Raw genomic sequence first — 25,764 nt, forward strand, 5'->3', positions numbered from 1 at the left:
AAACCAGATGTTAGAACTGGGTCTTAAAATATTTTTGTTTACTATTTTTATATTTCTATTAATATAACTTAGTTCAAATTTTTCTCTGATATAAATTCTCTTTGGGAACCCAGATAGTTCATGAATAGCTTTAAAATCTCTAGGCTTATTTGTATCTGGACGTTTTTTAAACTTCATTGTATCCTTTAATTTAGTTAAAAGAAAGCTTGGAGCAATCAATAGGCCAACTGCGGAGTCAACGGTTATTGAGAAACTCAGGAGGGAGAAGTATTTCTGTTACAAGTCTGAGTACAAGTGACCTCGATGGTGGCACTGTGACAGGTAAACTCTTCAGATGTTCTGAAAACCTTTTCTTTGTTTTAAAAATATTCCTGAAGTACATATTGGATACATGTAGTATTTAGACAAATATAACCCATAGATAAAGTCATACAAATAAGGTGTTAGAAGATGCAGTCAGGGTTTTAGAGTGAATACTTTGAAGTATGTTCAATGGGACTTTGATATTTTGAGTCTGTTACTTTTTTCTTCTCAGGCTCTGTAGACCATGTAGAGCTTCACCTGACAGAACCTTATTTAATTGTCTGCCTCCAGTCAAAACACACACACAAATAGGATTTACTGGTTGGTGTACTTTCTGGATTAGAAGTCTTGTCCTAGGTTCATAGTTTTTCAAAAGTCTCATCATGAAATATCCTGTGACACTTGTTAATAAAGGGGAATTTTATCCTTGGTGTGCAGCTCTATTTCAATGGCTACATAAAAGGTGATAACACTTAGTTTGCATATAATTATACTTTCGTACAGCACTGAGGTTCATGTTTGAATAGAAGAGACTTAGAAAAGTCTGCAGTGAAGAGAGGCGATTTAGACAGAGTGAACATTAGTAGCTTGTGTTGTTAATATCATTATTGGTCATGATAATAATGATTAAAAATCACAATCAGCTATATTTCTTTATGTAGTTTAGTTTATACTGATTTTTTATTTATTTATTTTTTTGCGGTACGCGGGCCTCTCACTGTTGTGGCCTCCCCCGTTGTGGAGCACAGACTCCGTAAGCGCAGGCTCAGCGGCCATGGCTCACGGGCCCAGCCGCTCAGCGGCATGTGGGATCCTCCCAGACCGGGGCGCGAACCCGTGTCCCCTGCATCGGCAGGTGGACTCTGAACCACTGTGCCACCAGGGAAGCCCTATACTGATTTTTAAACACCACTCAGATTTTAGATAATTTGTTATTTGAAAAATTCTGTTTTATTAGTATTATTTTAGGGAGTCATAAAAGTTATTTTTTTTTTAGCAACTTACTATTTTTATGTAAGAGAAAATACTATATTGCTTCTTTGAAAAGTACAGCCAATTAGAATTTTTGATGTGTTCTAGTTCCAGGTTATTTCAGTTGTTCATTTTATCTGCTTTAAGAGCAAGATAAGTGCCAATTTTGTGGAATTTTATGGCCACAGCAAGATATTTGTTTGTGATTGTCTGTGGGAAATAATCCAGGTTGAGGGCACATGTATATATCCATGTCTGCTGTGTATTTCCTGAGTAAAATTTTAGATCGTTTCTTCTCATGTGGTGTTTTTAATCCTTTCCCTTTTCTTTCTTCTGTAAAGAGAGCCACCATTTTCCACCTACCTCACCTCTGAAGGACTATGGGGATCAACAGGGTATTAAACGAAATAGGTCCAGAACTGGTGTCCGATTTGTTCGGGAGACTGATGACGTGGGCCAGGTATTTTGTACCCATTCTGTAGTCTGGTTCCTTGCATTTCTATTTAAATCACTAACACTTGAATTTTATGGCTGTATTTTAACTAAGAGTTTGATCATCACTAACTTTGTAATGATTTTTTTTTTAAACCAAGTAAAGTATTTTATTTTCAATGTGTTGATCATCATCATACATTTATTTTGAATTTTGTTATGGAGGATTATATTTTGTAGAACATTTAAAAGTGAGTTTAGCTGGACATGTTTTGTTTCCTTGCTCAGATGGCTTGCTCTTTTCCAAGCTCTGCTAAGTCAGCTAGTTTCTATTTTTCTAAGTTTAGTTTAGTATGAATAAGTTAGTCTTTGTGTGGTTAACCTATTGATTTTTCCATTAGTGTTTTTCTGATTGCTGAATCATTGATGGAGCCATTTTGTATTAAGCAGGAATTCTAGGCTTTTTCTATGTATTCACTAAAGATTTTGAAGGTATTAGTTCTATAGCTATATTTCTTTTTCTGCTTCTTTAAACTTCTATGCAAGAGCTGAAAAAAATTTTTTTTTGTTATTGTGTTGGGTAGCTAAATTAATTAGATAAGGACTAGGAGATGTTGCTGACTTAGACATCTTTGTTTTGGTAGTTTTAAGATTGAGGACTCAGAGTTTGTTAGGATACTCATCTATAGCTTTCCCTTATTATAACATAAGATAAAGAGATAACAGAACCAAGTGCATTAGAAGATGCCTTGTAGAAACTTTTCCTTGACAGTGTTATTTTTTGGTAGGTGCAACTTGCTAGTGTGGATTATGTGATAAAACCTAGAGCAGAGAACAATATCCTAATATTACTTACTCTTTCATTTTATTTATTTAGTGCCTTTGTCCTGGGACAGTGCTTGGGCTTGGAAACAGTGATGAGCAAAAACCTTGCCTTTTCACAGAGCTTACAATTTAGAGGGGGAGCTAGATACTAATCAAAAAGTATGTAAATACACCCATAATTATGAGCCGAGATGCATGCTCTAATGGAAGGAAGCATAGGGCTATAGGAGTGTTTATAGAGGGACCTGCCGCAGTTAGGGAAGGCTTCCCAAAGAAAGGCTGATTGAGCTGAGATCCGAAAGTTGAGTAAGAGTCATTTGAGGTAGAACAAACACCTTGGCAGGAAGGAAGATAGCACCTATGAGTAATTTAAAGAAGGCCATGTGGCTAAAGAAGTGTGAAACCCTGAGACCATGCACAGCCACGTAAGAGGGTGACAATTACTTCGAAAAGATCACTCTGGCTCTAGTGTAGAAAATGGAGTCAGTGTGGGTAAACCAATTAGAAGGATATTGCTGTGTTCTGGGTGTGAGCTGATGGCCACTTGGACTAGGATAAATGGAGTTGGAGAGAAAGTGGTAGATTTAAAAACTATTTGGTGGGTAAAATGAAAGGTCTTGAAGATCAGATGACCATTTGGGGAGGGTGGGAATGAGTGAAAAGGTGGTATCAAAGATGAGTCCTAGGATTCTGCTTTGCAAAACTGGAAAATCATCACAGCAAAACCTAAGTGAATGGTCTGTTGTTCATCTGCTGTATTACCTCCACTCCTTTCTTTTTAATTGTTCTTCCTTGTTTTAGTCCATTTCTTATGATGACCTTTAGCTCCATATGACTGTGTACTTTCTTAATGCCCCAGTGCAGCATTTGTGGTTTTGTTTACATATCTGTCTCCCATGACACTTGTTTCCCAGCACAGTTGCTGGCACCGGTTAGTTGCACAATGTGAATTTGTTGAAATGAATCAATTTTTTATTTCTGCAAGTCTGTATAACTTAGTTTTTTATTATAAATTATAGCCTACACATACATGTATAGCATACATATTTACCATTAAAAGTACAACAATATGAAAAATCCATGTAACTACCACCCAGGCCAAGAAATAGAGGTTTATAATACACCCCAAACCTCTTTTACACTCCTCCTTTCCCCAAGGGCTATCAACGATTTTGACTTCTATGTTAATCATTCTCTTGATTTTTAAAATATTTTTACTGCTTATATCTTGCTTAGTATTGCCTGTGTTCAACTTTATATAGATGGAATAATGCAGTGTAACTTTTTTTGTAACTTTCCTTTTCCATTTAATGTTTTGTTTTTGGAGTGTAGGTAGGTTTGATCATTTCATTTTCACTGCTGTGTGATACTCCACTGGAGGAATATATTGCAGTTTATCTCCATTTCATTCTTAATGGACTTTGGTTTGTTTTTAGTGTTCTCATCATGAACAGTGCTGCTCCATACATTCTTTTTTTTTTTTTTTTTTTTGGCGGTACGCAGGCCTCTCACTGTTGTGGCCTCTCCCGTTGCGGAGCACAGGCTCCAGACGCGCAGGCTCAGCGGCCATGGCTCACGGGCCCAGCCGCTCCGCGGCATGTGGGATCTTCCCGGACCGGGGCATGAACCCGTGTCCCCTGTGTCGGCAGGCGGACTCTCAACCACTGCTCCACCAGGGAAGCCCTGCTCCATACATTCTTGTTCATGGTTCCTCATGCATGTGGGCAAGGGTTTCTTGGCAGCATGGGTTGGCATGCTGAGGCATGTGGTCTAGTTGAATAAAGTTCCGTAACACAGCCATGCTCATTTGATTATGGCTACTTTTGTGCTATAATGGCAGAGTTGACTAATTATGACACAGGCCATAGAACCTGAAAGCCTGAAATATATGCTGTTGTACTGTTTACAGAAAAAGTTTCCAGACCTCTTTTCAAGAGTATCTATAAAGAGTGAAATAGTGCACTATAGAGGATGTAATGGTCAATGTTACATATAGTTTTAAAAACTTTTCTTTGAGAGAAAAAAATTTATTAGGTCTTGATAACATTATAAAATACGGGTATTATTGCAAAGAGCAAGTTCTTATTCTTACCGTCAGTGAATCTTTATGGAAGAATTCAACAGAATCCTAAATGGCTAACTTTGTTTTGCTTTTATTAGTTTCATGCTTTTCATCAGTCCCTCCGAGACCTCAGCAGTGAACAAGTTCGCCTTGGAGATGATTTCAACCGGGAACTTGCCAGAAGAAGCCGGTAAAAGCTGAATATGATTTTTGTTGAGGGGTGAATTATTAGAAGAATAAAATAGGTTCTATAATTGACATGTTTATATGAATTTCCAAAAAAAGTGCTATGTTTTTATACTAGTATTTTAAAGTATATTCATAGAACAGTTCAAAACCCTTTGAATTTACAATGTATCATGACTCAGTGTTAGACAAATTAATTTCATATTTTTAAGAACATTTTATTTCATGCTGACATTACGGAGAGATATGTTGCAAGACCTTCGTAAAGAGGTAGATTTGCAAATACATTGGAGAGAGAGACCCATTGATCGACCCTGGAGCAAATAGAAGCATAATGTGGAATTTGTCAGTGGACATGAGCCATTGTAGAATCTGACATTTTATCTTTCAGTTGAAATCTTCAAAAGCTAGTTGTTTATGTCTGCCCAGTTTTTGCAGTTTTGTCAATTCTGGGTATTCCCTAAGAGGTATCACTTTATTTAAGATTTCTTCACTGTCTTCATTTTCATCATCAGTGGTGACAGGTGACTTTCATTTAGAGACCATATTTTTCACGGAATAAACATTTATACCATCTCAAAAGTCATAATCTATATACAGCAATGATTAGAGAACAAAAAAGGTGAATTGAAATTCGTTCACTTGCTAGGTTCACTTGCTAACTCGTACTCGAGCTAATGAAATCATTCCACATGACAGTTTTGTGTTGCTATAGCAAAAAGAGTCAAAGCTGTAAATGTTAAATCTGAATATCAACTATAGTCTGCATAACTTATCTGCTTCTGTATGAGGAAGGCAGGAAATTTAGTAATAAGAATAAAAGACCTTGCTGTTACCATTATTACTACTACCACCAGTAAATATTATTGAACACTTATTTCATGTCAGGTAGAATTAGGTTTAATTCTCACAACAGTTCTAATGAAGTGGTAATTATTATTTTCCCCATTTTTTTTTTTTTGTTGTGGAAACGGCACAGAGAGATGAAGTAACTCAGCTTGTTGGAGATCAAAGGAGGGATGTGGTGGAGTCAGAATTCAAATCTAGGCAGTAAGGCCCCAGAGTGTCTGCTTTTTACCACTTACAGTACACTGTGGTTCAAGATCATTTTCACATATAGCTGATATGAATAAGGCATTTAAATTCCTGAATTTTAAACTATATTATTGAGCTGTGTTATTAATCTTTTAAATGGCAAGGGTTAATTTAATACTTAGGTATTTATTTCTGACAAGTTGATAAACTCAACAGAATGGCATTAATATTCTAATACAGTATGTTCTTGGAATGGCTTTATTATGTAGCTTTTCCACATTTGAAGGAAGGGTATAAATTAAGCATTAGGAACACGAGTTTCAGGAAGTAGTTGTCCTGTAGGAAGATACAGGGGAAGTTGCAGGGATGGTTTAGTTGACTAGTTTAAATGGTCATTTGGACATGCAGTGGTGGACTGGGAATCTTCTGATCCATGGGCTGGTACCATCTGGTAATAGTTTGTGTGACCTAGGGGCATATGTAAGGCAGAAAAATTTTATTAGAGCCAAAATAAGAGTCAGTTTTCTTCTGAATCTTGGTGGCTTAACTTTGTGGATGAGGAAGATTTAGGATCCAGTTCTGCTTTACTTAGACCACAATTCTTAATTCATGTTTATAAAAATTCTGGGTAGGAAGTTGTTAGGTTTAACTTCCTACATGATTCAGAAAGGTTGATATTCTCATTTACTTACTAATTTTTAATTTTTTTCATGACATTTATTGTAAAAGGTACATAAATAATAAGAGTACACTTATTATTTATAATAATAAGTGTACTCTTATTATTATAAGTAAACTTTTAGAAAGCAAACTTTTAGAAAGGATTGTATAAAGTTAACTGAGAACTCACGTATTTTGGATGCCATATGAAAAATTGATTAGAGGAGGGCGAACTAGAAGACTGTTGCATTAGCATGAGAGATGATGGCTTGACCAGGTTTATGGTAAGGGAGAGATGAACAGGGATGTTTCAAGTTTTTATTTGAGAACAGAGAGCTAGGATTTGGCAATGGATTGGTTATGAGGGGTAAGAGAAAATAAACCAAGGATGACTCTCAGATTTCTGACTTGAGTAACTGAATAGATGGTAAATCCACTTCCTGAAATATGGAAGACTGGTGGGGGTAGGTGAGGCATAGAAATTAAGAGTTTGGCCTTGGATATGTTAGGTTTCAGATGCCAGTGAGACATCCAAGTGGGAATGTAAAATATGCAGCCAGATATTTACTCTGGAACTCAAAGGAGAAGTCTCCATTAGAGAGATAAATTTAAGTGTGGTAAGCATATAGAAGTGGTATTTGGAGCTATGGAAATGGATGATATCTAGAGAGAAACTGTAGGGAGAACATCAAGGACAGAGCTGAATGCCCAGGAGTTCCCATATTTAGAAGTCATATAAAAAGAGGAGCTGGCTTGAGAAGAAAGAGCTAGTGAGGTATGGGAAATCCAGCAGCACATGGAATCACAAAAGCCAAGAAAGAAGTACAAGTAAAGACTTTCTAAGAGATCTAAAGAGTTAGAAAGTCGACCGTTTAAGGTAACTTCTTTCTGAGGAAATTACTAAGGGCATATGAGTCAAATAAAATGGCAACCAAGAAAAAGGAAGATATAGGTTATAAGAAATAGTAAAACTAACCCGAGACTTCAGTGAAAGTAATTTCCAGCATGATAGCCATATAGCAGGCCCAGAAAGTAATCACTGAATTCGAGCAGGAAGTAAGTGTCCTTTGAGAAGAATGTAGTCAAGAAGAATGGAGTAGATTCTTAGTAGATGATTGAGTAATAAGTGGGAGAAAAACATCAATGATGTGATAATAAGGCCCGTGTAAGGCCAAAAGGTAACGGAAAACTCTAGAAAAAAAAGAAAGCACAGGAAAGTTAGTGATCCAACTAGGAAGCTGACAAAAATGTGAGCATGATAGAATGTAAGCAAAAAGCATTAATTCTCTATGATGGAGTAATTCATAATGGGTATAAATGTATTAAGTTACACAGGTAACCAATAGAAGAACTGAAAATAGTAATAAATTTATCTGAAATTGAAGAGGAGTGTGAGTTAAATATTTCAAAACAGAGTTGAAAATATCTCGAGTTGAAAATGATGGAGGTAGCCCGCAAAAGAATTGAGAACGTATTAGTTGAGCATGGTTGCCAGCGGGGGTTGGAACCAGATAAGTGTGAGAGAGAAAGGGCTTTGCTTTTCTTTATACGTTTCCCTGTACGATTTGATTATTTATCATGTGTGTTATTAATTTGATGGGAAAAAGGTAATGGGAGATAAATGAGTGAGGACAGAGTTTGTATAGCACACTCAGATGTAATTTGATTACGAATTCCTGGAGAGGATGTGAGATCAAGAGTTTTGTCCTCCTTACCTCTTTCATTCTTCTTAATTTAAAATGGGAGATATTTCAGTGTGTTTGTTTATTCAAGGTGATCTAGTATAGCATTGTTTCTCAAAGTGTAGTCCCCAGATTGTCAGTATCAGCATCACCTAGGAATCTGTAGGGATGTACGTTCTTGGGCTCCATTGCATATCTACTGATAGATACTGTGTTTGTAACAAGTCCTCCAGGTGTTTCATAGGTTTGCTAACGTCTAAGAACCACTGCGGCAGAGTATTATGTAATAACATATTATGATGTTGTAAATTTCATGAATTATGTATATTTTCTCAAATAGCCAACTTAAAAAAATACTCTTTTTTTGTTATGTGCCTAGGTCCGATGCTGAAACAAAAAGGGCTTTGGAAGAACTGACTGAAAAACTTAATGAAACCCAAAAACAACAAGTGGTGAGAACTCTTTATTTATAGAAAGTTTTATTTCATACACAGGTGGTAGAGTGATTGAGCTGGTCGTAATCACAGTGAAGTTTACTAGATTTTAACTTTTTGGGCAGTATATGCATTTTGTCTAAAAATATGTTCTTGCACCTCTTATAAAATATTCATGAATTTTAGGTATTTAAGTTTGAAATATTTATAGTGGTAGTATATTAGAGATAGAATTAATTTTTAGAGTTATGAATATTTGAAGGAGATTTAAAATTTTATTGATTCAGTGATATTGTGGTTTTTATTAAATGATATTTGAGATATACAGAATTTTTTGGTAGTGACTCTGTAGCACTCCCCATTAAGTATTTTCAGGTCATCTCACAGAATTGTGTAATCAGCATTGCTGCAAAGAGCTCCTTGCTCTCTGTTTTTTGTTTGACGTGGTGCTGATTGAAAAAAACCCCGAATTCTCGAGTTTTATTATCTCAAACTCAGATTGTTGACACTCATTTATTTATTTACTTTTTGCGGTACGCGGGCCTCTCACTGTTTGTATTTATTTACTTTTTGCGGTACGCGGGCCTCTCACTTTTTGCGGTACGCGGGCCTCTCACTGTTGCGGTACGCGGGCCAGGTCACTGTTGTGGCCTCTCCCGTTGCGGAGCAACAGGCTCCGGACGCGCAGACTCAGCGGCCATGGCTCCCAGGCCCAGCCGCTCCGCGGCATGTGGGATCTTCCCGGACCGGGGCACGAACCCGTGTCCCCTGCATTGGCAGGCGGACTCTCAACCACTGCACCACCAGGGAAGCCCGACACTCATTATTAAGTGATTTCTTTCTATCAAATCACTATTCTTGATGGAATTAAAATAAAAAATGAAGTACATACATTGTCCATTTCTTTGCATCATCAGGTTGTTTTTTTTCTTTTTTTAGGAGAAAAATATCATTAGAAATTGTCACTAAACTGTTGCAAACTTATCCACTTCAGGAGCAATTGTATATTCATTCATTTACCACAAAAACGTTGTTTTTGTAAGGCAAGGGATAGTAGCAGAATTTTCTTAACTTGTTTTATTAAAATTGAGAGTTTCCTAATAAAAGCAGATAATTTTTCTCCAGTTGTAATTTTTCTCCAGATGTTACTGTGTTTACAGTTTCTTACATAGATGTGCTGAATTTATTTTGGAGTTTGAATTTATTGGCCACATATGCTAAGATATGGATATGCTCTATTTTTAAAGAGATCAACTTATTTTCTCTTATTTTTAATTTAAAAAGTTTGGAGGTACAATGTGCTTATAGAAAAGTACATGTATTATTATATAGCTTGGTGAATTATTACAAGGTGAGCACACCCATGAAACCACCACCCAGATCTAGAAATAGAACATTGCCAGTGCACAAGAAGCCTCCTTATTCCCCCTCCCAACCACTAATTTCTCCTTTTCTGACCACTATTTTGACTTTTAAACCTATAGATTAATTTTACCTGTTTTGAACTTTTTATATAAATGGAACCATGTAGGGCATTTTTTGTGTGTCTGACTTCTTTTGCTGATCATAATTGTGATATTTCTGGGTGACGTGTCATGTACTTGCAGTTTGTTCATTTTTTATTGCTCCTTAGTATTGCATCGTACGGATATACTGCAATATATTTTAACATTTTATGATAGGTATTTGAATTATTTCAAATTGTGGGCTATTACGCATAATGTACTGCTACCAATCTTATTGTTTTAGTGCACGTGTTTGCATTTCTGTTGGTATATAACATGGAGTGCAATTGTTAGGTGCCTTCCAATTTAGTAGATACTGATAAACAGGTGTTCAAAGTGGCTTCACTAATTTACACTCTTTAGCAGCATATGAGAAATTGTGTTGCTTTTCAAAGACTTGGTATTATTAGTCTTTCATTAGTAGCCATTATGTTAGGTGCTCACAGTATCTCAGCATGGTTTTATTGGCATTTTCATGATTACTCATGATGCTCAAGGATGAGCTCATTGATGAGCATCTTTTCGTATGTTTGTCGGCTATTGGCTAGTTTCTTTTTTGAAATGCCAGTTTGCTTCTTTTGCCCACTTTTTTACTGGCTTGATTGTCTTTTTGTTATTGATTTGTGGGAGGTTTTTATATATTTAGTATACAAGCACTTTGTCAGTTATCCGTATTGCAAATATTGTGTCCTATTCTACAGCTGCTGCTTCTTATTTTTAAAACTCTCTTAATGGAACCTTTTGTTAAAATTTAATTTAGTTCATTTTCCATCTTTTCCCATGTCCCCTGTGTCGGCAGGCAGACTCTCAACCACTGCACCACCAGGGAAGCCCCATTTTTATGATTTTTAAAATTTGTTTCTCCATTCTTCATTTGGAATGTTTTCTTCTGACCTTTCATTTAGTCCCTTTCTTCAGCTGAATCAAATCTATTAAAACCACCCACTGATTTTTATTTTCACTTATTACAATTTCATTTCTAGAATTTTTATTTCTTTTCTTTTACTTCGTAGTTCTAATCCTCAATCTGTGTATCTGTGTCTCATAACTCCATCATCTGGATCTTCTATAGGTCTGTTTCTATTATGTCTTATTTTCCTGGGATTTTGATCACATTGTTTTTGCCTTCTGTTTACTTTTGATTGTCTAGTTATTTTTGATGACAGAAACTATTTCATTCTCTTCAAAGTAAACTTGCATAGATAATTTGGTAATTACTATGTATGAAAGGACATGTTTCCTTTTGGTTACAGATTAGATTAGGGGCCATAGCACTCATGAATTACCTTATCATTTATTGTTGAGATATTTCAGTGTTAAACTTTAGTGCCAGGTTTCAACTATTTCTGATTCATCCTTCCTGCTAGTGTATAGTCCTTCAGGATTCCAGCCCACAGGCTGGGTTGTGGGGATGGAGAAGTTTAACCAGGGACCTCCTTCCTGGGAAGGGCTCTCAACTTGTTTTTCCTCTTTAACCCTATGCATCTGTTGAAAAACTATTAAGCTTCTCAGTGTCTCTGCTGCCTTTTCTGAAATGGGCTGATATTTGAGAGAGAAAGGATAGGGTTTCTTTTTTCTCTTGCATCTTGGTCTCATATGTCTTTATCTCTTTAGCTTTCCAATGCCTTAAAACAGATATTTAAAGTATTATTTCTTGCTATTTAAGTTATTTTCAGTGGAAGGATTGGTCTGAATTATCTAGTCTGTCATTTTTAGAAGTGAAACTCCCTGAATCTTTCTATATCTATCAGATTCCATTACTATGTTTGTGATTCTTAATGCACTTGTGTGAGGCTTCTATTTCTTGCTACATAGGTATACAACTTGTGAGCATGCTTGTATCGAGGGAGTTGATCCAAACTCAGATATCTTCAATGTTCTGCTGAGATCCTTATAGATCTGACTAAGCCGTGGACATATCCAATGGTCATGCTGGTTTTTGACATTGTTAGATAGGTGGGATAGTTTGGGGAGTTTGAAATGCTAATTTGCATAATGCACATTACATTTTTTAAGTTTCACCTTTTGCCATTTTTACAAGAGAACCTGAGCTACTTCATTTATATTTCTTTCATATAGCAAGTAAAGTTAGCAAGTACTGTCTATATAGTCTAGAGTGTTAATGTGAGTCTAAAATATAACCACTGAGTTCAATCTTAGCAGCTGAATTCAGAGAAAGCCTGAGTTCTCTCATCATTCCTATGCATCAAAAATTATCCCACATCAGATAAAAGCTATGATTGCACAGCTATTCCATAGATGTCATACCTCACTAGTGCTCAGTTCTTTGGTGTAATTGGTTTATACAACTTGCTTGTTTACTCAACTGTCCAGTGGGCCCAGCTCATCAGGGCACATCTTTTTATGTTGTCAAAACCTGGAAAATCATACACACCTAACTGTGCACTTGGTTGAATTGTTCATCTGCTAGTTCCTCGCATCAAGTTGTGATGTTACACCTTGTTTTGTGCTTTCTGTAATTTGCTTTCAAAGTAGGGTTGTCTCATAACTGTACAGAGAGCATGTCAAACCTCACATGGGTATATGTAGTTCTGATTAAGAAACAATTGCCTAATGCAAAACTTAAAAATAATATTGTGGAATTTTAGAAGGTCTTCTGAAGGTCACATGGTGTTTACTTTCAACCTGTGCAAGGCTTAATATAGATATTGTGACTCACTTTTATTCCAACTGAAGTCAACATTTACATTTTATAACTGTTTGACATATTGTGTTGTATTTGTGAATTCATGATAGCATGTTGTCAGGGAAGATGCGGTTTTGTTGTTTGAGCATTAAACTTCTCAGAGGCTGCAGCTGTGTTCCCCCCTCCAGGTTTAAGTGTAAAATAAAATTACCAAAGTGAGGCACATTCACTGCGGCAAACTTTTAAATATTGTACAAATATATAAAGAAAAATGAATGACTGCTCCTATCTCCCACCAATTTCACTTCCTTTTGGTAACTCCTGTTAATCAGAATTATTGTGCATTATTCTGAGATTGCAATTGTTCATCATGAATTTTCTCAGTAACTAAAATACATCTTGAAAGTTTATAGAACACATTTTTCTTTGAGGGGCAAAAAGTATTCCTATCAAACACGCCAAGATTTAATTTGTTAATCCTTTGGGAATCATAATTTTGTTTGTTCTTTTTTCAAACTGCCCATTGGAAGGGAGATATTATTTATAGCATGATGCTATGGCAAATATTTTCTGTTAACAATCGTGATAATAAACAATATTTTGTGCGCCTCATACCACAGGGGAAATTTTAGTCTATTAGTTGTCTAGGCTTTACCCGCTTGAGTGTGATATGAGTGCATATTAAGTTTGATTATTTATGGAAGAAAAAGACAATTTTATTTTGATTTCCGTAGGAGGGTCACTATTTAAATTAAAAATGTAAACGTGGATCCAGCTACTTCTGGAAGAGTTGATCATAAATTGACTCTAAAAACTTTCTCAACACTGTGTTTAGTCAGAGAGTTATTGCACAGATTACAACAGCAGGATAAGTAACAAATACCGGAATGGATTTTTTTTTTTTTTTTTTTTTTTTGCGGTACGCGGGCCTCTCGCTGTTGTGGCCTCTGCCATTGCGGAGCACAGGCTCCGGACGCGCAGGGTCAGCGGCCGTGGCTCACGGGCCCAGCCGCTCCACGGCATGTGGGATCTTCCCGGACCGGGGCACGAACCCGTGTCCCCTGCATCGGCAGGTGGACTCTCAACCACTGCGCCACCAGGGAAGCCCTGGAATGTATTTTAAACCAGCAGATATTATTAAAGATCTGAGGAATCAACATATTGAAAAGCCAGAATACAATCCTATAAACAGAATGCTTTTGCTTTTGTTTCACCTCCTTTCATTAAATGCTAACGTTAAAGGTATTCTAATTTTTATTCTGTTATTTTGCTATTTTAATTAATTTAATTAATTTATTTAATAAATATATTTATTTATTTTTGGCTGCGTTGGGTCTCCGTTGCTGCATGCAAGCTCTCTCCGGTTGTGGCGAGTGGGGACCACTCTTCCACCACGGTGCATGGGCCTCTCGTTGTGGAGCACTGGCTCTAGGCATGTGGCTTCAGTAGTTGCCGCACGTGGGCTCAGTAGTTGTGGCTTGTGGGCTGCAGAGCTCAGGCCCGGGAGCTGTAGCGCATGGGCTTAGTTGCTCTGCGGCATGTGGTATCTTCCCGGGCCAGAGCTTGCACCCATGTCCCCTGCATTGGGAGACGGATTCTCAACCACTGCGCCACCAGGGAAGTCCCTATTTTGCTATTTTTATAAGTAAATTTAGAGATTCAGGACTTTTTGATATCTTAGTAGTAAATTTGATTGATTGGTACGTACTCTGATAAAAATGAATTTTTTAGTATTGGGTGATGTTGTTAATATTTTTCCCTTAGGTCTTACAAATAGAAAGTAAATGTGAGGAGGCAATAATAAATGCAGTCCTAAAATAATTTTTATTATTGGGAATTATCTTATCATTCAAAAGTTGCAAATATATGCTGTGTCCTTAGGTACAAAGTCCATGCCATTCTGTTTAGAACTGTTTTTACTTGCTCTTGCTTTGGTCTTCCCTGTCTCAGGAAAGGGCATCACAATCCATCCAGTGGTCACCTAGGATTCACTCCACATCTTTTTCTACATACCACACTTCCAATCCATTATCAAATCTTGTCCTTTTTATTTCTGAAATCTTGCTCATTTCCATCTGTATCTGCTTAATACTTCTGTTCAGTCACTTTTTTTGAGTTCACTGCAGTAGACTGCATTGAACTTGGTCTCTTACCTCCTACAATTGCCCATATCTGTGCTGACAGTTACCAAGTGATTTTTACTTTTTATTTTTTTATGTTTTGGCTGCGCCACACAGACTTTGGGATTTTAGTTCCCTGACCAGGGATTGAACCTGGGCCCTCAGAAGTGAGAGCGCAGAGTCCTAACCACTGGCCTGCCAGGGAATTCCCCCAAGTGATTTTTAAAAATTGTCATCACAGTGAATTACCCCCATGCTTTTTAAAATCCTACCTGAGCTTTTTCTTTTTCAAATTCCTTAGCATAGCCTATACTGCCTGCATTATCTGGATTTTTCTATGTTCCTCGAATTTGCCAAACTCATTCCTACCTTACAGTCTTTGCACTGGCTTCACTTTTATTTCCCCAGTTTTTTGCATGGCTAGCTCTCTTTTGTCATTCAAGGCTCCTGTTGAATGTCGCTACCCTGAGAGAGGCCTCTCCTGCTCTTCCTTTTTTGTTATTTAATTGTTAGCAGTTAACCTAATAAACACACTGTTCTGTATATTGCCTTTTTCACTTAATGTATTTTTGAGATTTGAGATTGTTCCATATTAGCCTCTCATGAGCTTCCTAATTCCTTTTTTTTTTAAATATTTAAAGCATTCTATTGAATGAATGTCCCAAAATTTATTTAACCAGTCTTATATTGATGGACATTTCGGTGGTTTAAATCTTTTCTTTTATACACAGCACTGCAATTATTGATCTTGTACATGTACCATTTTTCACATGGGAAAGTAAATTGGTAGAATAAATTTCTAGAAGTGGATTTACAGGGTTAAAGTCTATGTGCATTTGTAATTTGTTACATACTGCTCAATTTTATAATTAGTATTTTAAATGTCTTCTTTTTAATACTTTCATCTGAGAATTAGCATTTATCTTACTCTTTTCCAAAAAAGAATGAAAGGTGGCTTACCTTAAAATTATAATATGTGTGTTGAAGTTATGTTAGTTCTCATTGGCCCGTTTTATTGAGTTTCTTCTTTCCTTTAGTATCAGATCTGCATCTTCCTTCCCTTATCAGCCCTCTCCACACCCCTGGCAGTTTTATCTAGGTATGTGATTACTCAGGTAGAGATGACATGTCTCAGTTTTCCTGTGTGGCTAAGTCGTGACCATGTGACTAAGTGTGAGTAAAAGTGGTACATGCAACTTCTGGGTTGTCTCCTTGTAACAAAGCCACTTGTCTGGGACTTTCTTTCTCCTTATGTGGGTTGAAATGGGGATGTAGCACTAACCCAGCTTAAACCAGGCAGGTGAGGATAACTACCTAGGGGTGGTGGAACAAGAGATGGAAGGAACCTGGACCTCTGAATGACCTTAGGGAGCAGAGTGGCCTGCCAGCTTGTCCTGCTTTCTTCTGGGCTGTAAGATGAGAGAGCACGCATGTAATACTAATCTTATTTTAGCTGATGTATGTTTGATCTTTTTGAGAGAGCCTAGACTGTACCCTAACTGATACAGAATGTAATGTAGACATAGACGAGAAAGAATAGATAAAGAGAAAACTGGAGTTATAGAAATGTGTATTTTGGGTCTTTGGCTGTTGCTGACTTAGTTGGAGTTGGGTAAATCAGTGTATTAGCAGTAGGAAAAGGAAAGTACTTTGAGCATATTGATCTGTCTGGATGATTGGGTCGATAAAGATACTTTAGATTATAATTCTACCACTGTTGAAATTCATAAAATACTTCCTGTGTTTATTCATTTTCAATCATGCTAGTTTGTGTATCTGTTTTATTTTTCCTCAATACTGACTAGCTATAGTGCCTATTCATTTTATTATAGTTTTCTTCAGGCTTGACTGAAACAGAGCAGGTAATGACTATTTTCCCATGTTCTGATGGTTGTATAAGGCAGTAGTTGTATTTGCTTAGCATTTTGCCTTCCACTAAGTGCTTCTCTTTGTCAGTTAAGATCAGCTTCAGCCGTAAATAACTGAAAACCCCAAATAATAGTGATTGGGAAAAAAAGACTAAGTTATTTCTCTCCTGTGGGAAAGTCTTAAGTAGGGAGTTCAGGGTTCCACGTGGTGTGTACTGATCTACAGTATGTAATAGTTTCAGGCTCTTCCTGTCATGCTTTTTTTGTTTTTCCTGCTGTTATGGTCTCAAATTTATGGTCGGAGATGGCAGCATCTGTGTACTAGGCAGCAAGACAGAGGAAGGAATGAGTATGACAGCAAAAGGCGCCTATGTGCTATCCTTTATGGATAATTTCTTGAAGTTGTCACAACACTTATGCATGTATCCCATTTACCAAAATTTAAGTCACATGGCCAGCTAGCAGCTGAAGAGGCCAGAAAATGTATTGATTATATTTTGTAGCCACCTGTCTAGTTAAAATTCCTTTACCATGGAAGAAATGGTGAGCTGTAATAGTTTGAAATGGAGAACCAAATTCTATGAAATGGATAGACATTTTGTGGAAGGAGTGGAGAATATATGTATTTTTTTCTTCATCAGACTCTTTATTTCTTGGGTGAGGATTTATTTGAAAACCAATTTAAAATTGCATTAGTCATCTATGGCTGCATAACAAATCTCCCCAAACTCAGTGGCTTAAAACTTTTATTATTTCACAGTTTCTGTGGGTTAGGAATGCAGGCATGGCTTAGCTGGGTTGTTTGGCTCTGGGTCTCTCACAGGCTGCAGTCATCTCAAGCCTTGACTAGAATGGATCTGCTTCCTTGCTCATTCAGTTCCTTGTAGGTTAATGGACTGAAGCATCAAGCATCATGACCTGTTGGTCAGAGGCCTCTTTTGTTTCTTTGCCACATGGTTTCTCCACAGAGCATCTCACAACATGGCAGCTTGCTTCATTAGAGCAAGCAAGTGAGAAGGCAAGAGAGAACATGCTAGCAGGATTGAAAGTTAGAATTTTTATAACCTAATCATGGAAGTAACATCTCATCACTGAGATGTTCATATTTAAAAATACATATTCATTGTTATCCCATTATCAACAGGGAATTATTTTAATCAATTACAGAGAACTATGCCTTTGCTAAAAATGAGGATGTAGATTTGTTGTCATGGAAAGTTGTCTGTGATCTGTGGGAAAAAAATATGGAAATATATATATATAAACTGAAAAAATCTATAAAATACTATGTATAACACCCAATTTTTGTTTAAAAATTTAAATGAAATTGATATGTGTTTGACTGGTCATACACATATGCATAGAAAAATTTCTGGAAGTATACAACAAAGTACTTAGCATTATATTTTTCGTGCTATTAGCAGATTTAAAAAGTTTTTTATTCTATATTTGTTGGTTTATTTTTAATTGTTGTGAAATACATATAACCTAAAATTTGCCATCTTATCCATTTTTAAGTGTTCAGTTTAGTAGTGTTATGTACCGTCATGTGGTTGTGCAACCAAATACAGAACTCTTTTAATCTTACAAAACTGAAACTACACCCATTAAACAACTACCTATTCCCCCTTCCCCCAGCCTCTGGCAACTACCATTCTATTTTCTGTTTCTATGGATATGACTATTCTACATACCTGATATAAGTGGAATGATACAGTATTTGTCTTTTTGTGATTGGCTTATCTCACTTAGCATAAGGCCTTCAAGATTCATTCATGTTGTAGCAAGTGTAAGGATGTCTTCCTTTTTAAGGCTCGATAATATTCCATTGTATGTATAAACCACATTTGGTTTATCCATTTATCTGTCAATGGACACTTGAGTTGCTTCCGCATTTTGGCTATTGTGGATGATGCTGCTTTGAACATGGGTGTGCGCATATATCTCTTTGAGACCCTGATTTCAGTTCTTTTAGGCATATGCCTAGAAATGGAATTGCTGGATCATATGGTACCTTTGTTTTTATTTTTTAAGGAATTACCGCACTCTTCTCCATAGCGGCCGCCCACTTTTACAAACCACCACCAGTGCACCAGGGTTTCAGTTCCCCTGCAGCCTCCCCAGCACTTGTTTTCTGTTTTTTGTTAATAGCCATCCTAGTGTGCTTGAGGTGGTTCCCTGTTATTTATTTTTGATAAGTGTTGCTATTTTTATATTGAGTGAATGATAAAGATATTTCCATTTTGTAAAAATGGAATGAATTAACAACTTTTTATTTTTCAGTATTTATTTATAATGTTCTCTATAACAGCAGGTACTGCCTTTATTTCAGATGCAGTAATAAATTGTTGGGATATTAGGGTTGATTGTTAGGATAAATTAGAAGCTTGATGCTGAAGGCTATTTTGAAGTTTTAGTAAGGCACTGTGAATATCATAGGAAACATCTTAATTGTTTTTCAGCACTCGAAGTTGGAAACCCAAGACTTACCAGTCTTGGTAAATGTTAACTGCTAATTTTTTGATGGAATATTTTTGCTCAGCCTTTATTGACTAATTAAACTTATGTTTACCAATGTCTTTTTAAAAAACAACCTGACTTGAGGTGTAATTTACCATAAAATTAATCTGCTTTAAGTGTAAAATTCAGTGATTTTTTAGTGAAGTACTGGGTTGTGCAGCTATCACCATAATCCAGTTTAGAACATTCCTATTGCCCCAGTAAGATCCCTTGTGACCAGGACCTTTCTTGACTCTATAGAATTTATGGCAAAAGATTTCTTATAACAGGGCTGTATTTATTGCTTCTCTTCTATCTACTGTACCTCCTCTGTGAAATATACACAAATAGTCAAATAGTGTATATTTTATTTAGGGGACCGTATAGTGATGCTTCTGAAGTGTGTTTGCATTTGCACAACTTTTAGCAAGGAAGATCTTGCATCAGAGAGAAAATTCTTTCATGTTTATTTTAGAGAGTCCCAATTAAACACTTTGCAGTTTGACTTTAGTTTTTGATCTTTTACAGCTGGTTTATTTTTAGCAGATCATAGTAGCAAAGATTGACAAGCCCTTTCAATTATTTGATGCATATAAATATCAAAACCTTCCTAGGCAGGTCACGCTCATAGATAATTAAAATGAAAAAGAACTAAATAGATAGAACAGTTTATCATTAATAGAGTAATAAATGCAGTTGTAGGCAAAATTGGTATTTTTCTTCTAACTCACCAGAGGGCACTATTTTCTAGTTTATTACTTTTAACTCTGATCTTTTGACATATTATATTCTATTTTGGAAAATTTAAGTCCTTTATTGGGATCCAGATTTGGATTAATTGGAGACTAATGACTGTTTACTGTTGCAACTTTCAGTCAATTTTTTTGTGACCTGTTTTATAATAGTGTCATTAAAAAAGGATTCTACAAATAAGCCAATCTTAAATGCTTTAGGCGATAGTGTATCTGGCGTAAAATATCTCTTCAGTTTTAGTCTTTTTTTTGCCTAACAGTTCTGTAATCTCACTTTTCTCTTTATTCATGTTAAGGTTTCAGATCGGGTAGAGCGACGGCTTCAAGAAATAGAAAGAGAGATGCGTACAGAAAGAGAGCTGGTGGAAAGACGGCAGGATCAACTGGGACTTATTTCTTTGCAGCTACAGGAGGTTTGTGAAAAATACCTTCTCGGAATGTAAATATTGAGTTTTGGTGGTTATTTAGCTATTGTTAAAATCGTTATAATTCTTTAGTTGTTGCATGTGAAAGTATAGTTCAGTCTGTAGAAGTATAGCATATTGGTTATAGTTCATTGTGTGAAGACAAGCCTACCTGGTTCAAACCCAGAGTCTACGCCTTACTGGCTGTGTGACCTTGGGCAAGTTCCTTCACTTCTAGGCCCATTTCCTCTGTGGAAAATGGAAATAATAATAGTATTTACTTGATCACATTGGTGCAGGGGTAAATAAGTTAATGTGGGTAAAGCACTTAACGTAGTGTCTAGCATGTGCTGAATACATGTTAACTGGAAGTATAATTATTTGGATTAATTTTCTTTGGTGTGAACTAGACCAGGGGTAAACAAACTGGCCTATGGGCTGAATCTGTTCCATTGCCGATTTTTGTAAATAAAGTTTTATTGAAACGCAGCCACTCCCATTCATTTTCAGTTTGTCTGTGGGTGCTTTTGGGACACACCGTTGGCAGAGTTGAGATGTTGTGAAAAAGACCATATGGCCCACAAAGCTTAAAATTATTGACTGGCCCTTTATAGAAAAAGTTTGCAGATCCCTGGCCTAGACTATCATCAAACCAATTCAAAACGGAGGTTACGTACACTTTAGGTAACCTGTTTATTTCGAAATTTTACACTTATGAAGAAGTTGAATAATTAGAACAAAGAATTTCTGTATATCCTTTACCTCGATTCCCCCGGTATTCATATTTTACCAGACTTGCTTTATTGTTTTATATATGTATCTCCATATATATCTAAAAATTTTTTTGAGCTAGTTGCTGACATGATGTAAATACTTTTAAATCTAAATAATACGGTGTGTACATTCTCTTCTGTAGTCACAGGAAATTAACATTGGGTCAATACTATGATTTAACCTATAGGTTTTTAAAAAATTTTTTATTTTACATCTTTATTGGAGTATAATTGCTTTACAATGTTGTGTTAGTTTCTGCTGTACAACAGGGTGAATCAACTATATGTATACATATATCTCCATATCCCCTCCCTCTTGAGTCTCCCCCCCACCCTCCCTATCCCACCACTCTAGGTGGTCACAAAGCACAGAGCGGATCTCCCTGTGCTATGTGGCTGATTCCCGTTAGCTATCTGTTTTACATTTGGTAGTGTATATATGTCAATGCAACTCTCTCACTTCATCCCATCTTACCCTTCCGCCTCCCCATATCCTCAAGTTCATTCTGTACGTCTGCGTCTTTATTCCTGTCCTACCCCTAGGTTCATCAGAACCCTTCTTTTTCTTCTCTTTTTTAGTTTCCACATATATGTGTTAGCATATGGTATTTGTTTTTCTCTTTCTGACTTACTTCACTCTGTATGAGAGACTCTATGTCCATCCACCTCACTACAAATAACTCAATTTTGTTTCTTTTTATGGCTGAGTAATATTCCATTGTATATATGTGCCATATCTTTATTCATTCATCTGTCGATGGACACTTGGGTTGCTTCCATGTCTTGGCTATTGTAAATAGTGCTGCCATAAACATTGTGGTACATGTCTCTTTTTGAATTATGGTTTTTTCAGGGTATATGCCCAGTAGTGGGATTGCTGGGTCACATGATAGTTCTATTTTAAGTTTTTTAAGGAACCTCCATACTACTCTCCATAGTGGCTGTATCAACTTACATTCCCACCAACAGTGCAAGAGGGTTTGCTTTCTTCCACACCCTCTCCAGGATTTACTGTTTGTAGATTTTTTGATGATGGCCATTCTTACTGTTGTGAGGTGATACCTCATTGTGGTTTTGATGTGCATTTCTCTAATGATTAGTGATGTTGAACATCCTTTCATGTGTTTGTTGGCAATCTGTATATCTTCTTTGGAGAAATGTCAGTTTAGGTCTTCTGCCCATTTTTGGATTGGGTTGTTTGTTTTTTTGATCTTGAGCTGCATGAGCTGCTTGTAAATTTTGGAGAATAATCCTTTGTCAGTTGCTTCGTTTGCAAATGTTTCTCCCATTCTGAGCGTTGTGTTTTTGTCTTGTTTATGGTTTCCTTTGCTGTGCAGAAGCTTGTAAGTTTCACTAGGTCCCATTTGTTTATTTATTTTTTTCCATTTGCCTAAGAGGTGGGTCAAAAAGGATCTTGCTGTGATTTATGTCATAGAGTGTTCTGCCTATGTTTTCCTCTAAGAATTTTATGCTATCTAGCCTTATATTTAGGTCTTTAAGCCCTTTTGAGCTTATTTTTGTGTGTGGTCTTAGGACGTGTTCTAATTTCATTCTTTTACATATAGCTGCCCAGTTTTCCCAGCAGCACTTATTGAAGAGGCTGTCTTTTCTACATTGTATATTCTTGCCTCCTTTCAAAGATAAGGTGACCATATGTGTGTTGGTTTATCTCTGGGCTTTCTATCCTGTTCCATTGATCTATGTTTCTGTTTTTGTGCCAGCACCATATTGTCTTGATTACTGTACCTTTGTAGTATAGTCTGAAGTCTGGAAGCCTGATTCCTCCAGCTCCTTTTTTCTTTCTCAAGATTGCTTTGACTATTCGGGGTCTTTTGTGTTTGCATACAAGTTGTGAAATTGTTTGTTCTAGTTCTGTGAAAACTGCCAGTGGTAGTTTGATAGGGATTGCATTGAGTCTGTAGAGTGCTTTGGGTAGTATAGTCATTTTCACAATGTTGATTCTTCCAGTCCAAGAACATGGTATATCTCTCCATCTGTTGTATCATCTTTAATTTCTTTCATCAGTGTCTTAAAGTTTTCTGCATACAGGTCTTTTGTCTCCTTAGGTAGGTTTATTCCTAGGTATTTTATTCTTCTTGTTGCAGTGGTAAATGGGAGTATTTCCTTAATTTCTCTTTCATATTTTTAATCATTAGTGTATAGGAATGCAAGAGATTTCTGTGCATTAATTTTGTATCCTGCTACTTTACCAAATTCATTGATTAGCTCTAGTAGTTTTCTGGTAGCATCTTTAGGATTCTCTATGTATAGTATCATGTCATCTGCAAACAGTGACAGTTTTACTTCTTCTTTTCCCATTTGGATTCCTTTTATTTCTTTTTTCTTCTCTGACTGCTGTGGCTAAAACTTCTAAAACGATGCTGAATAATAGTGGTAAGAGTGAGCAACCATGTCTTGTTTCTGATCTTAAAGGAAATGGTTTCAGTTTTTCACCATTGAGAACGATGTTGGCTGTGGGTTTGTCATATATGGCCTTTATTATGTTGAGGTAAGTTCCCTCTATGCCTACTTTCTGGAGCGTTTTTATCATAAATGGGTGTTGAATTTTGTCCAGCTTTTTCTGCATCTATTGAGATGATCATATGGTTTTTCTCCTTCGGTTTGTTAATATGGTTTATCACATTGATTGATTTGCCTATATTGAAGAATCTTTGCATTCCTTGGATAAACCCCACTTGATCATGGTGTATGATCCTTTTAACGTGCTGTTGGATTCTATTAGCTAGTATTTTGTTGAGGATTTTTTCATCGATATTCATCAGTGATATTGGTCTGTAGTTTTCTTTTTTTGTGAGGTCTTTGTCTGATTTTGGTATCAGGGTGATGGTGGCCTCGTAGAATGAGTTTGGGAGTGTTCCTCCCTCTGCTATATTTTGGAAGAGTTTGAGAAGGATGGGTGTTAGCTCTTCTCTAAATGTTTGTTAGAATTCACTTGTGAAGCCATCTGGTCCTGGGCTTTTGTTTGTTGGAAGAGTTTTAATCACAGTTTCAATTTCAGTGCTTGATTGGTTTGTTTATATTTTCTCTTTCTTTGTGGTTCAGTCTCGGAAGCTTGTGCTTTTCTAAGAAGTGGTCCATTCCTTCCAGGTTGTCCATTTTATTGGCATAGAGTTGCTTGTAGTAATCTCTCACGATCCTTTGTATTTCTGCAGTGTCAGTTGTTTCTTCTCCTTTTTCATTTCTAATTCTGTTGATTTGAGTCTTCTCCCTTTTTTTCTTGATGAGTCTGGCTAATGGTTATCAATTTTGTTTATCTTCTCAAAAAACCAGCTTTTAGTTTTATTGATCTTTGCTATTGTTTCCTTCATTTCTTTTTCATTTATTTCTGATCTGATCGTTCTGATTTCTTTCCTTCTGCTAATTTTGGGGTTTTTTTGTTCTCTCTCTAATTGCTTTAGGTATAAGTTTAGGTTGTTTATTTGAGATTTTTCTTGTTTTTGTTTGGTGGGTTTTTACCTTGCTCCTCCTTCTCCTATGTGTTTCTCTGTCTTCTCAGTTTGCTTAGCTTAGTGTGTTTTGTGTCTCCTCTTCTCAGTCTACAGGTTCATAGTTCCCGTTGTTATTGGTGTCTGCCCCCAGTGGCTAAGGTTGGTTCAGGGGCTTGTGTAGGCTTCCTGGTGGAGGGGACTGGTGCCTGTGTTCTGTTGGGTTGGGCTCGATCTTGTCTTTCTGGTGGGTGGGACCACATCCGGTGGTGTGTTTTGGGGTGTCTGTGAACTTGGTATGATTTTAGGCAGACTCTCTGCTAATGGGTGGGGTTGTGCTCCTATCTTGCTAGTTGTTTGGCATGGAGTGTTCAGCACTGGAGCTTGCTGGCTCTTGAGTAGAGCTGGGTCTTAGCATTGAGATGGAGATCTCTGGGAGAGCTCTTGCCGATTGATATTACGTGGGGTCTGGAGGTCTCTCGTGGTCCAGTGTCCTTAACTTGGCTCTCCCACCTCAGAGGCTCAGGCCTGACAGCAGTTTGGAGCACCAAGACCCTGTCTACCACATGGCTCAGAAGAAGAGGGAGAAAAACAGAAAGAAAAAATAAAATAATTAAAAAAAATAAAATAATTAAAGTAAAATAATTATTAACATAAAAAATTAAGAAGTAAAGAAAGAAGAAGAGAGCAACCAAACCAATAAACAAATCCACCAATGATATCAAGTGCTAAAAACTATACTAAGACAAACATAAAATCAGAAAAAGGCAGTCACAGACAGCAGACCCCAAGTCTACAGTTGCTCCCAAAGTCCACTGCCTCACTTTGGGGATGACTCGTTGTCTATTCAGGTATTCCACAGATGCAGGGTACATCAAGTTGACTCTGGGGATTTAATCCACTGCTCCTGAGGCTTCACGGAGTAATTTCCCTTTCTCTTCTTTGTTTGCACAGCTCCTGGGGTTCAGCTTCGGTTTTGGCCTCACCTCTGTGTGTAGGTTGCCTAAGGGTGTCTGTTCCCTGCCCACACAGGAGGGGATTAAAGTAGCAGCTGATTAGGGGCCTCTGGCTCACTTAGGCCGGGAGGAGGGAGGGGTATGGAATGCGGGGCGAGCCTGTGGCGGCAGAGGCTGGCATGACATTGCAGCAGCCTGGGGCA

General features: G+C 36.9%; 1 protein-coding gene across 1 annotated transcript in view; it reads left to right on the top strand.

Annotated features, from left to right (window-relative positions):
- Positions 1–25,764, top strand: part of CEP128 (centrosomal protein 128) — a 412,227-nt gene that overhangs the window by 21,405 nt on the left and 365,058 nt on the right. The window contains exons 3-7 of the mRNA XM_065871644.1: positions 195–321; positions 1,617–1,735; positions 4,693–4,784; positions 8,537–8,609; positions 20,279–20,395. Of these exons, the coding sequence (XP_065727716.1) occupies positions 195–321; positions 1,617–1,735; positions 4,693–4,784; positions 8,537–8,609; positions 20,279–20,395 (528 nt within the window). The remainder of the gene's footprint in view (positions 1–194; positions 322–1,616; positions 1,736–4,692; positions 4,785–8,536; positions 8,610–20,278; positions 20,396–25,764) is intronic.

Source organism: Phocoena phocoena, chromosome 2 (genome assembly GCF_963924675.1).
Source record: "Phocoena phocoena chromosome 2, mPhoPho1.1, whole genome shotgun sequence".
In the NCBI taxonomy this organism is placed as follows: domain Eukaryota; kingdom Metazoa; phylum Chordata; class Mammalia; order Artiodactyla; family Phocoenidae; genus Phocoena; species Phocoena phocoena.